Source organism: Gavialis gangeticus, unplaced genomic scaffold, assembly GCF_001723915.1.
Source record: "Gavialis gangeticus isolate Ggan-Ray unplaced genomic scaffold, GavGan_comp1, whole genome shotgun sequence".
Taxonomy (NCBI): Eukaryota; Metazoa; Chordata; order Crocodylia; family Gavialidae; genus Gavialis; species Gavialis gangeticus.
In genome coordinates, this window is record NW_017729000.1 from 398,594 (window position 1) to 409,202 (window position 10,609).

General features: G+C 66.8%; 1 protein-coding gene across 3 annotated transcripts; it reads left to right on the forward strand.

Moving 5' to 3' along the window:
• The first annotated feature begins 213 nt into the window (after window positions 1-213).
• GRK6 (G protein-coupled receptor kinase 6) lies at window positions 214-10,472 on the forward strand. Of its 3 annotated transcripts, none has more exons than XM_019506025.1 (16): window positions 214-392; window positions 755-850; window positions 2,512-2,624; window positions 2,926-3,003; window positions 3,166-3,266; window positions 3,799-3,891; window positions 4,115-4,178; window positions 4,625-4,765; window positions 5,189-5,379; window positions 5,791-5,828; window positions 5,909-5,998; window positions 6,636-6,844; window positions 7,087-7,224; window positions 7,385-7,522; window positions 7,615-7,749; window positions 8,838-10,472. In XM_019506025.1, the coding sequence occupies exons 2-16, from the start codon at window positions 799-801 to the stop codon at window positions 8,841-8,843; spliced, it is 1,587 nt and encodes a 528-aa protein (XP_019361570.1). In that variant the 5' UTR covers window positions 214-392; window positions 755-798; the 3' UTR covers window positions 8,844-10,472. The 3 variants fall into 3 exon arrangements, with proteins under 3 accessions (XP_019361570.1, XP_019361569.1, XP_019361571.1); XM_019506024.1 differs by having other exon boundaries at window positions 215-392; window positions 9,438-10,472; XM_019506026.1 differs by lacking the exons at window positions 214-392; window positions 755-850 and adding an exon at window positions 885-987 and having other exon boundaries at window positions 9,438-10,472.
• Window positions 10,473-10,609: the final 137 nt, after the last annotated feature.

Sequence of the window (10,609 nt, forward strand, 5' to 3'; positions counted from 1 at the left end):
GCGTGTGGGGGCGGCGGCGGCAGGGTGGGCGCTCGGCATGCAGCCCCTGTCGCATCCGGCACCGGCGGCAGCGCCTGCCCCAGGCCTGCCTGGCACCTCCTGGCCCTGCCCGGGCGGGCGCTCACGGGGCCGAGCTGGCTGCAGGCTGATGCCACTGGGCGCTTGCGTCCGGCTTCCTGGTAGAGGCTTCTTCCCTGCGGGGGGGAGGGAGGGAGGGAGCAGAGCGGAGTGAGCGGCTTGCCCCGGGCCGCGGTGAGTCAGCACGAGCTGAGCCGGGAGCAGGAATTCCTGTGTCCCACCGTCCCTGCCGCTCTCGAGATCGCCTGGCTGCAGGAGACGTGCCGGGGCGGCAAGCTCGGCGCCTGGGGCGGCCGTGGCCGGCAGGAGCAGAGGTGCCACCAGGGCTGGGTGCTCAAGCATCCTCTGTGGCCTGTGGACTCCCTTGTGCTGGTCCCCGTCCCTGCGACAGGGTGGGTGGGAGGCCTCGGTGCTGCTGGTGTTCGCACTGGCTGGCGAGGCCTGTCTGTCCCTGCCCGGTGCTGTCCATGTGCCCACACGGCGAGTCCTGGGGTCTCTTGCCAGCCAGAGACAGGTTGCAGGAGGGTGGGTGCCGTGTCCTGCCGGCTTGTGGTGCCAAGCACCCCTGGCTGCCCGTGGGCTGGCGTGTGCGCACGGGCAGAGCGGTGCTGCCTGCTGCCTTCGCCCCGGGTCTCAACCTGGGCAGCTGGTGATGCCCATGCTGCATCCCCTGCAGGTGGCAGTGGCAACCGGAAGGGCAAGAGCAAGAAATGGCGCCAGATGCTGCAGTTTCCCCACATCAGCCTGTGCGAGGAGCTCCGGCAGACTCTCGGTGAGACCCGGCTCTTCCGGCTGTGAAGTGCACCGGGCAGCCCCTGTTCTGCACACCCAGCGCCGTGACCTGGCAGCGCCGTGTCTGCTGTCGCAGGAAGGCGGAGGGCTCTGCCGTGCTGTGACACGGAGCACCTGGTGTGTGGCATCCTCACCAGCACCAGGGCTGGGGGCGTGAGTGTGGGTTGGCTTCCGGGGAGCCCCAACACTGCTCCCCAGGGTCCCCTGGGCTGCGGAGCTCCCCCAGAGACATGCATGCCCTGCCAGGGCCCCCGGGCAAAGAGGAGCCTCCAGATGCAGCTTGTTGCTGCTCCTCGTGCCCTGGGGTCCTTGCTCCTGCTCCAGGCCCGGCCTGTTCCCTGGCACCAGGCCGTGGTCTGGGCCTCGCTCCCTGCTTCTGACATGCAGCTAAACTGCGGCAGAGCAGCTGAGCACCACGGTCAGCGCCAGGACCCGGGGGGATGCTCCGGTGTGGGAGGCAACTTGGGTTGTGCAGCCCTTGGTACGGTCACTGCCTGGCAGTGCCGTGGGGGTGCATGGAACCCGGGCTGTGGGCGTCGTGGGTCCAGCATGCCGAGATGTTCCTGCTGAGCCTCCAGCCCCTTAGGATGGTGCCATTCCCTGCACCCCTGAGCCGGTGCCCCTGCAGACCTGAGCCCCATGCAGCCGGGCCCCTTCCCCCTCGACCTGAGCTCACTTCCTGGTAGACAGGGAACATGCTGCCTGCCTGTGGGGGCATCTCCACCCCTCCAGCTGTGCCTCTGAGCTCATGCACTGCTCAGGAAACCGCAGCTTCCTCAGGAGCTGCTGCACGGGCGGGGGGTGCACCCAGTCCTGGCCTGTGTGGGAGAGCTGATTGCAGCAGGGCTGTTGTGCCCCTGGCTCCGCCCTCGGGGAGGGCTTTCCTGTGCAGGCAGCAGCCTGAGGTTGGGGTGACTCAAGGGCAGGTGGAGACACCAGCACGGTGGCTGCTGCAGCCGGGTCACGTGTCCACATCCTTGTGGGTCTGGGATGGTCTTGCCCCCCTCTGCCCCCAGGGCGGAGTTGGTGCGCACTGGGGGGTGTCTAAATGGCCCCACAAATGCACGGCAGCGGCTCAGCAGAGCAGTGCAGGAAGCAGGCAGCCGTCCTGATAACCATGGCTCGTGCTGTGGTGAGGACATCCATGGGGGTGGGGCCCGGGGGCCAGCAACGGAGGCACAGACTGGGTACGATGGGGGCAGTGCCGTGCCGACTCCCCGGCCTGTGCTTCTGGCCGGCATTGTGGCCTGCAGAGACCAGGCACCAGTCCAGGCAGCCCCCTCCTGCTCTGACCGGGTGCAGAGTCCCCAGAGCAGCCTGTGGCCTGGGAAACCGCCCTTGCTGCAGGAGGCTGGATGTGCCCAGCCACCAGCCCTGGCCAGGCCCCAGGACTTTGGACCCAAGGGCAGATCCCTTGTGGGAAAAACGGGTTAATGTCTGCAGGGTGGGGTGCGGCCTCTGTGGGGAGGGAGCACGAGCCAGCTGGAGCACTGCGCTCGGGGCGCTCCCGGCTCCCCACTCTTGTTCTCTGCCAGTTGGGGGTCATAGTCTGTGCCCAGGCGAGGCCAGGATAGTTGCCCTGGGCCCTGTGTGGCTTGCTCAGCTTGTGTTGGGTCGGCTCCGCCTCTCTCTGCTCTGCAGAGCGGGACTACCACAACCTGTGCGAGAAGCAGCCCATCGGGCGTGCGCTGTTCCGGCAGTTTTGCGAGATGCGGCCCGAGCTGTCACGCTGCGTCAGGTTCCTGGATGCTGTGGTAAGAGCGGGGCTGGGGCCAGGGCCTGGGCTGTTGGCACTGAGCTCCACGTGCTGCTTGGGGCAGGGCTGGGCTGGGAGGGCGGTGGCTGCTGTCCATCCTCCCTGCCGCCTGCTGCAGCGTGTTCAGGGCAGGGGGGTCTGTGACCCACGGCTCCTGAAGGGTGGGGCTGTGGCCAGTGAAGGGAGGTGCCAGAGCCCGGGGTGCAGGGCCAGAGCAACTCTGTGCTGTGATGCTGGGCGGGGGGGAGCGGCGTGGATGCTGCCCTCCTGCAGGCATCTTGATCCCCTTCCGCCCTCAGGCTGAGTACGAGGTGACGCCTGACGAGAAGCGCAGGGAGTGTGGGCAGCGCCTTATCGAGAGTTTCCTGAGCCCTGAGGTGAGCCAGTAGCACGGGGTGGGCTGGGCATGGACACCTGCATTGTTCTGTGCCCCCCAGCCTGGGAAGTATAGGCCTGGGCAAAGTGCTGGGGCTCTGCTTCCTTGGCAGGAGGGCCCCAGGGCTCGGTCCCATGTCTGACTCGGCATCTCCTGCCCACAGAGCACGGACCATGTGCCCGAGATCCCCGCGCAGCTGGCGGGTGCATGCTGCGAGAGGCTGGAGCAGGAGTCCTCCAAGGAGCTCTTCAAGGAGTCCACCAGGTAGGTGGGTAGAGATGGGCTGGCCTTGCAGGGGGGTGGGGGAGCTCCCCTGGGATAGGTGTGGCCAGCAATGTGGGTCTGGGATGTGGAGGAAGCTGGTGAGCAGGGCAGGCCTGCAGTGCTGCACCTTGCACAACTGGAGCTGGAGCTGTGGCAGTGGGCAGAGTCAGGGCTGCCTGTGGCGAGGTGCTGTGGTGCAAGTCCAGGCACACGGCCAGGTTCTGCCAGCTGCCCGGGACCGTTTGCAACAGCCACGGGTGGTGGGTGCATATCTGGGATGCCCACCCAGCGCCCTACTCCTGTGGGACTTTGCTGGGGTGTGGGCTGATGCAGATGCAGCTCCGCTAGGCGCTGCCCTACTGCAGGTGGAGAGCATGGTTGTCCTTGTGCCCGCTGCACGGGGGGCTGTACCCAGCAGGGCCAGCCCTGCACTGGCCTGGGAGGAAGGGGCATATGGGGCTGCCTGGCTGGGTGGGTGCATGGGCACTGTCCGCGGGGCTGATGCTGCAGTGCTGACCCCTGGTCCCCCCAGGCTCATCCACGACTACCTGAGCGTGGCTCCCTTCGCCGACTACCTTGATAGCTTGTACTTCAGCCGCTTCCTGCAGTGGAAATGGATGGAAAGGTAACTTGGCTGCTCTGCCTCCCCCTTGGGGCCTGGCCAGCCCCGCCTTCCATCACGGCTCCCCCCTCCCGGGGCCCCAGATGTGCCAGTCTGTGCCGTGGGACGAGGGCTGCAGATGTCATGGCTTGGGCAGCCCACAGCGGTGGCTGGCTCGGAGGTGGCAGCAGTTGGGGCAGCTGTCGTACAGCTCCAGGCTCAGTCCAGCCTCCTTCCTTCCCTGCAGACAGCCCGTGACCAAAAACACCTTCCGGCAGTACCGTGTGCTGGGCAAGGGCGGCTTTGGTGAGGTGAGTGGTCGGGCTTCCCGTTGAGTTTGGGTCCAGTGCTCAGTGACCGGCTGCCCTCCAGAACCAGGAGAGCCCGTCTGGCAATAGGGCAGGCACCCACCATGGCCCAGGGAGACCAGACCTTTGGGCCTTTGGCATATCCCCCGTCCCCATGTGGGGAGAGGTTTGGGCTCCTCCCTCGTACCTCAGCCTCTCCCACCAAGTTGGCAGGAAGGACCCCTGCAGCTGTGGGGTGGGTGGTAGCTGGGACCAGAGTGGGGACTGGTGCTGCTGGCCCTGGGGACTCTGACTGTGTTGCCTCGCCACGGCCCTGGGATGGAGTCCAGGCCTGGCTCTGCCACATGTATGTTGAGGAGGGCATGGGGAGGGATGGCGACCACACCAGTGCTGTCTGTCCGCCCTCGTGCCGCCAGCTGACCGTAGGCCTGGCTGCCCCGTGCCCCCAGGTGTGCGCCTGCCAGGTACGGGCCACGGGGAAGATGTACGCCTGCAAGAAGCTGGAGAAGAAGCGCATCAAGAAGCGGAAGGGGGAAGCCATGGCCTTGAACGAGAAGCAGATCCTGGAGCGAGTGAACAGTAGGTTTGTAGTAAGTACCTGGGAGTGGCTCCCTCTGCGCTGCGGCGGCCCCTGCCCCCCCCCGGGCAGCCAGGAGCACTGCTGTCTCCCTGGCAGGCAGCAGTCTTCAGGCCTGGCTTCAGCTGGCAGAGGGGTGGGGGTAGGGGGGTACTGGGGCTGCCACTCCAACACCACCCTCTTCCCCGCTCCTGGTGGTGCCGTGGCCAGTTTTGGGGGGTGGAACCTGCTGTCAGGCACCCAGGGCCCGGCAGGGGAGCAGCTCCTCTGCCCAGCACCTTCCTGCCAGGCCGAGCCTGGATGCTAGGAGCAGCGGGGATGCTCAGGCAGGTGCAGCTCTGCTCCAGGAGATGCTCCCACATCTGGTGCTGGGGTGGGGGCAGGTGCTGGGGGGCTGCAGGCATTGGTGCCCTAAAGGTCCTGGTGCTGTGCACAGGTGAGCCTGGCCTATGCCTACGAGACGAAGGATGCGCTGTGCTTGGTGCTTACGCTCATGAACGGGGGTGACCTCAAGTTCCACATCTACCACATGGGCGAGGCCGGCTTCGCCGAGCCCCGCGCCACCTTCTACGCTGCCGAGATCTGCTGTGGCCTGGCTGACCTGCACCATGAGCGCATCGTGTACCGGTGAGGGCCGGGTGTTCCCTCCACACCTGGAAACCTGGGGTTTGGGGGTGTCAGGAAGGGTCTGAGGGAGCCCCACTGCATGTGGCTCTAGCCAGCCCGGCTGGTCCCGCTTGCCCCATAGAGGTAGCGCTGGTTGCAGCAGGGAGCCGGAAGGGCTCGGTGTGGGAAGGAGAGGGCTGCAGCTGGGGGGCTGGCCCCTTCCCTGCCAAGGGTCCAAGCAGGGAGGCCCTCCCTGTCCCAGCTGTCACCGACACACCAGGGCAGCCTTCCTGCAGCTCAGTGGGGCCACGTCCCTGCTCCCTGCGTGATACCAGGCTGCTATAGCTGGGAAGGCCCTGGCATCTCCCTGGGGCAGTCCCCAGTGCTGGACAGACAGGAGCCATTGCTAGTGCCATCCTCTCTCCTCTCCAGGGACCTGAAGCCAGAAAACATCTTGTTGGATGACCACGGTGAGTCAGGGGTGCAGGGCAGCAGGGGCTTGCGCTGCTGCTGGGCCCCGCTGGGCCCTGACACTATCGTTCCCCCGCAGGGCACATCCGCATCTCAGATCTTGGCCTGGCAGTGCATGTGCCTGAAGGGCAGACGATCAAGGGTCGTGTGGGCACTGTGGGTTACATGGGTGAGTGCTGCCACAGGCGCAAGCTGCTGGGTCTGCTCTGCATGGCTGCGCAGCATCTGCTCCGACCACTGTGACCCCCAGGGTTGCTTTCCCTCTGCACTGCTCTCCTGCCCAGTGGGTCATCCTGGTGCAACTTGAGCCGGTGCTCACCCTGGAGCACGGCAGGTGTGGAGTCCTGTCCCCGTAGCGGCACCTGGATGCCAGCAGAGCCCTGGCTGGCACAGGCTTCGTGCCAGCCCTTCCCTGCCCTCTCCAGCACTGCATGTGCAGGAGCCCCCGGGGCTGCAGCGATGCTCTGCTTGTCTCTGCACAGCTGGGGCATCTGTTGCTCCCTTCATCTGCCAGGAGTGCGAGGGTTTCCTTGACTGCACCAGCCCGGCCCTCTCCTAGGGGTGCTCCAGGATGTGCCCAGGGCTGCTGGGCTGTGGCCTTTGGACTTGTGCTGCTCAGGCTGTGCACTACAGAGCCTGCCAGCCCCCTTTTCCCCCTGCCCTGCACTGCCCTGCCCTGCCCTGCTCCGCTGCCGGGAGGGCACTGGGGAGGGAGTCAGGTGGGAGTGAACTCTTCCCTGGCCTGGCCTGGTGCCTGTGTGGGGAGGCTGCTGCTGCCCCCTCTCACTGGCCTGTGCCCCCCTCAGCTCCCGAGGTGGTGAAGAACGAGCACTACACGTTCAGCCCAGACTGGTGGGCTCTGGGCTGCCTCGTGTACGAGATGATCGAGGGGCAGTCACCCTTCCAGCAGCGCAAGAGGAAGATACGGCGGGAGGAGGTGGAGCGGCTGGTGAAGGAGGTGCCGGAGGAGTACTCGGAGAAGTTCTCACCCTGCGCCCGCTCCCTCTGCACCATGGTACAGTCCCCCCCGCCCCGGGTCGCTTTCCTGGTGCTGCAGCTGCCCCTGCTGCAGTGTGTTGCTGGCGTGCAGCGGCTGTGCCCGGGCACCCGAGAGCGAGCTGCAGGAGAGGGGACATCAGAGTGCCTGGACCCTCCCTGGGTGGGAGTTGGGATCTGGGCTCTGGTGGGCAGGCGCTACCTTCCCTGCATGGTGCCCAGAGCCCCGAGCCCAGGTCTGACCCCACTGTGCCGTGGCAGCTCCTGTGCAAGGATCCACTGGAGCGGCTGGGCTGCCGTGGCGATGGAGCGCAGGAGGTGAAGGAGCATCCTCTCTTCAGGCACCTTAACTTCAAGCGGCTGGAGGCGGGCATGCTGGAGCCCCCGTTCAAGCCAGACGTGAGTGTCACCCAGGCAGTGCGGGGAGGCCTGAGGGGGCAGGGGCCCTGGCAGCTGTTGACTGGGGGGGACCTGACCTCCACGCCTTCCCAGGTCCCTCCCCCTACCTCCAAGTGGTGCTCTGGCCTGACCCTGACCCTGGGCCCGTGCTCCCCCACAGCCCCAGGCCATCTACTGCAAGGACGTGCTGGATATCGAGCAGTTCTCCACGGTGAAGGGAGTGGAGCTGGAGCCCACAGACAACGACTTCTACCAGAAGTTTGCCACAGGCAGCGTACCCATCCCCTGGCAGAATGAGGTAGGGGTGGGGACGCTGCAGCTGCTGGCAGGGCCAGCTCCATGCTGTGCGGCAGGTGTGGGTGCTGCTCAGCTGCCACCTCTGTCCCCTAGATGGTCGACACAGAGTGTTTCCAGGAGCTGAATGTCTTCAACGCAGATGGCTCAGTGCCCCCCGACCTGGACTGGAAGGGGCAGCCATCCCCGCAGCCCAAGAAGGGCCTGCTCCAGCGTCTCTTTAGCAGACAGGTAGTACTTGACTGCTTGTAGGGGGGGTCAGATGCCAGGGGGTGCCAGCGAAGTGGTGTAAAGCCTGGGTCACACAACAGCAAGTGGGGGGCTTGGACCCTGGACAGCCCCTTTCGGGGGCAGGCATCTGTAGGGCCCATCAGGGCCGGAGGGGTGGGCCCCTGCAGGCTGCCTTGCTAGAGCTGGGTGCCAGGTGCTGGGCCTTGTGCCCGGGAAATGAAAGGTGCAGGCTGTGGAGCCCCCTTGCTCCTCTCCTCCCGCCTCCCTGGGTCCTTGCTCCATCTGTAGCGTGGCGCTTCCCTGGTTCCTGCTGGCGCTGCCCTGGGCGCACTGGCCAGGCCCCTCTCCTCATCTGCAGCAGAAAGGCCACGGGGACCTCCGAGCCCAGAGACTCACAGGCCCGGTCCTGCACTGTGAGGATCCCCCTCCCTTGCACCACCACTCACTTTGTTTCCAGGCAGCCGCCTCCTGCCAGCAGAGGTGCAGCCAGGCTTCGCGCTGGCTCCGCACAGGGCTCAGGACCGTGGCTCCCTGCGAGGGGCAGGGTCCTCAGGCTCCGAAGGACAGGCTGGCCCCACTCCTGCGCTGGCCTCTTTTTGCTGGGGGGTGCTGGGAGATGCAGGCCCTGGGGCAGGAGGGAAGAGTCAGTCCTTGCAGGCCAAGGAGATGCTGGTGCTGGCAGTGCAGTGCGACTGGTGCCAGGCAAGGGCAGGTGGGCACAGAGGGGACAGAGATGGGCAGGACCCAAGTCAGGGGGAAAGACCTGGGAGTAGGGGTGTGGGGTGGCAGAGAGCAGGCCTGGAAGCGGGGTGGGTGTGGTGGAGGTGCTGGGGGTTGGAGATGGATAGATAGTTTGCCAGGGCGGGGGGCATCCCCACGCGTGGGCAGTGTCAGCTGCTCAGGGACGTTCGGCACTCGCGGGCAGCCCTGAGCCACCACAGCCAGGCCTGGAGCAGGGCCAGGGGCTCCTGGGGGCAGGCCGATGCCACGGGCTGTCGTCAGCTTGTGCCAGCTCAGAGCAGCCCCGGTTGGAGCCCTGCTCCGGCGCCCCCGCGGGCTGTGGTGACGCGCCCGTTCTCTCCTTCCAGAGGTGAGCAGTATCTCGGCTGCTCTGCTCAGGGAAATGCCTGGTGGCCTAGACTCACCTGCGACATGGCGAGACCGGGGAAGAGGAGCCTTGTCCTTCGTTCCCTTTCTGCCCCCACCAAGCAGATGCCGCTTGTGTGTCTTAATTGCCCCTCGAGCCACTAATCCCCGCACGTCCCTGCGCTCGCTGCCTCGCTGGGCTGGGGGCTCTGCTGCCCACCCTCTGAGCCAGTTGCCCTGCCCCGGGACACCCGTGCAGGACGCCCTGCATGGCCCCGTGCCCTGCAGAGGGGAAGCAGGCAGGGCTCATAAGCTGTGAAGGGCTCAGTGATCACCTGTGCCCCGATTATTCCCCAGGTGAGATGGTGCCTGCAGGCTCCCAGCCCCAGCCCCAGCCCCAGCCCCAGGCCCAGGCTCTGTTCCCGCAGCCGACCTCAGCTGCCCGCTGCTCCTGTCCGGAGCGCAGCACGGGTGGCCTGGAGCTGCAGCCGCACTGCTGTCCTAGCTGCGCCCCCGCTGTGTGGGCTCTGTGTTGTGTGACCGTGCTCACCCTCTGCTTGCTCTGCTCCTCTCTTCCCCCCTTCCACTGCCCCTGCCTTCAGGCCTGCTGCGGGAACTGCAGCGACAGCGAGGAAGAGCCCACCCGGCTGTAGGGCCGCCTGTTCTCCGGCCTCGGGACCCTCTGGCGCCAGCGGTGCTGTGGGCTGAGCTGCCGCCCTGCGTTGGGCGTTCGCAGTTTGCACGCTGGCTGCAGACGCAGCTGCGGGCAGCGCCATGCCCCTGCCTGGGGTGCCTGGACCCAGGGCCTCCATGCAGCGGCCAGCGCGTCGTGGGACATGGCTGCAGCGTGGATGGCTCGTGCTGTCTCTGCTCCCCCCTGCTGTTGGGGCACTTGGAGGCCTTGCAGGAGCGGGCCAGGAACGTGGTCCAGAGGTGCTGGCGGCTCGACCACGTCAGCAGCTGTCTCTGTGGGTCGAGCCTGCCCCGTTCTGAACTTTCCCTGTGGGCTGCAGGCCCTGCCGTGCCTGCTCCGCCCGGGGACTAGCTGTGCGGGCTCTGCCTGCTGCTGCTGGTGCCTGGATGCATCGGGGTGGTGCCTTGGGCCTGTGAGCTGTGCCCTGGGGCCCCCATGGAGCAACACATCAGTGCCCCAGCGGGCGCAGGCATCTCTGTGCACATTCCCCCCAGGCCTCAGGCCCGGGAAGCTGCTATGCCAAAGCATTTGCCAATAGAGCCGGGCAGTTGGATGCCACGGCCTTACCCCTTCCCCCAGCCCGGGGGCCGCGACGGGCGCTGCCGTGCTGCGGCAGGTGCAGGCGCGGGGCCGCTCCGGCGTGGGCTGGCGGAGGACTGGGCCCAGGGCTGTGCGCTACCCCAGGGACGTGGTGAGAAGTGCCAGTGGCTGGGCAGGGGCTGCAAGCTGAGCTTGCGGCCTGTGCTGGCCTGAGGCCCTTGCTGCTGCCTCGCTGTGCCAAAGGCTCCCCTGGCAGCTGCTGCTGTCTCTGGGTCCTGGGGTGCCCTCACGCCCCTCCCGTGGATGCCTGGCCTGGCCGTGGCACATGCTGCCCCGCGGGCCCTGGGGGTCCTGCGCTTGCCTTGCACTGATGTTGGAATATTTAAATGTTTTTTTACCCTCAGCTCCGAGTGTCTGTGCTGTGTGCAAGCTGGGCACCCGCTCTGCCCGGGCTCACCCCCAGGCGCCTTCCTCCCTCGCCTGGCACCAGCCTGGAGCCGGCGGGCCGTTGGGCTCCCCTCCCTGCCGCGCCCGGCCCCG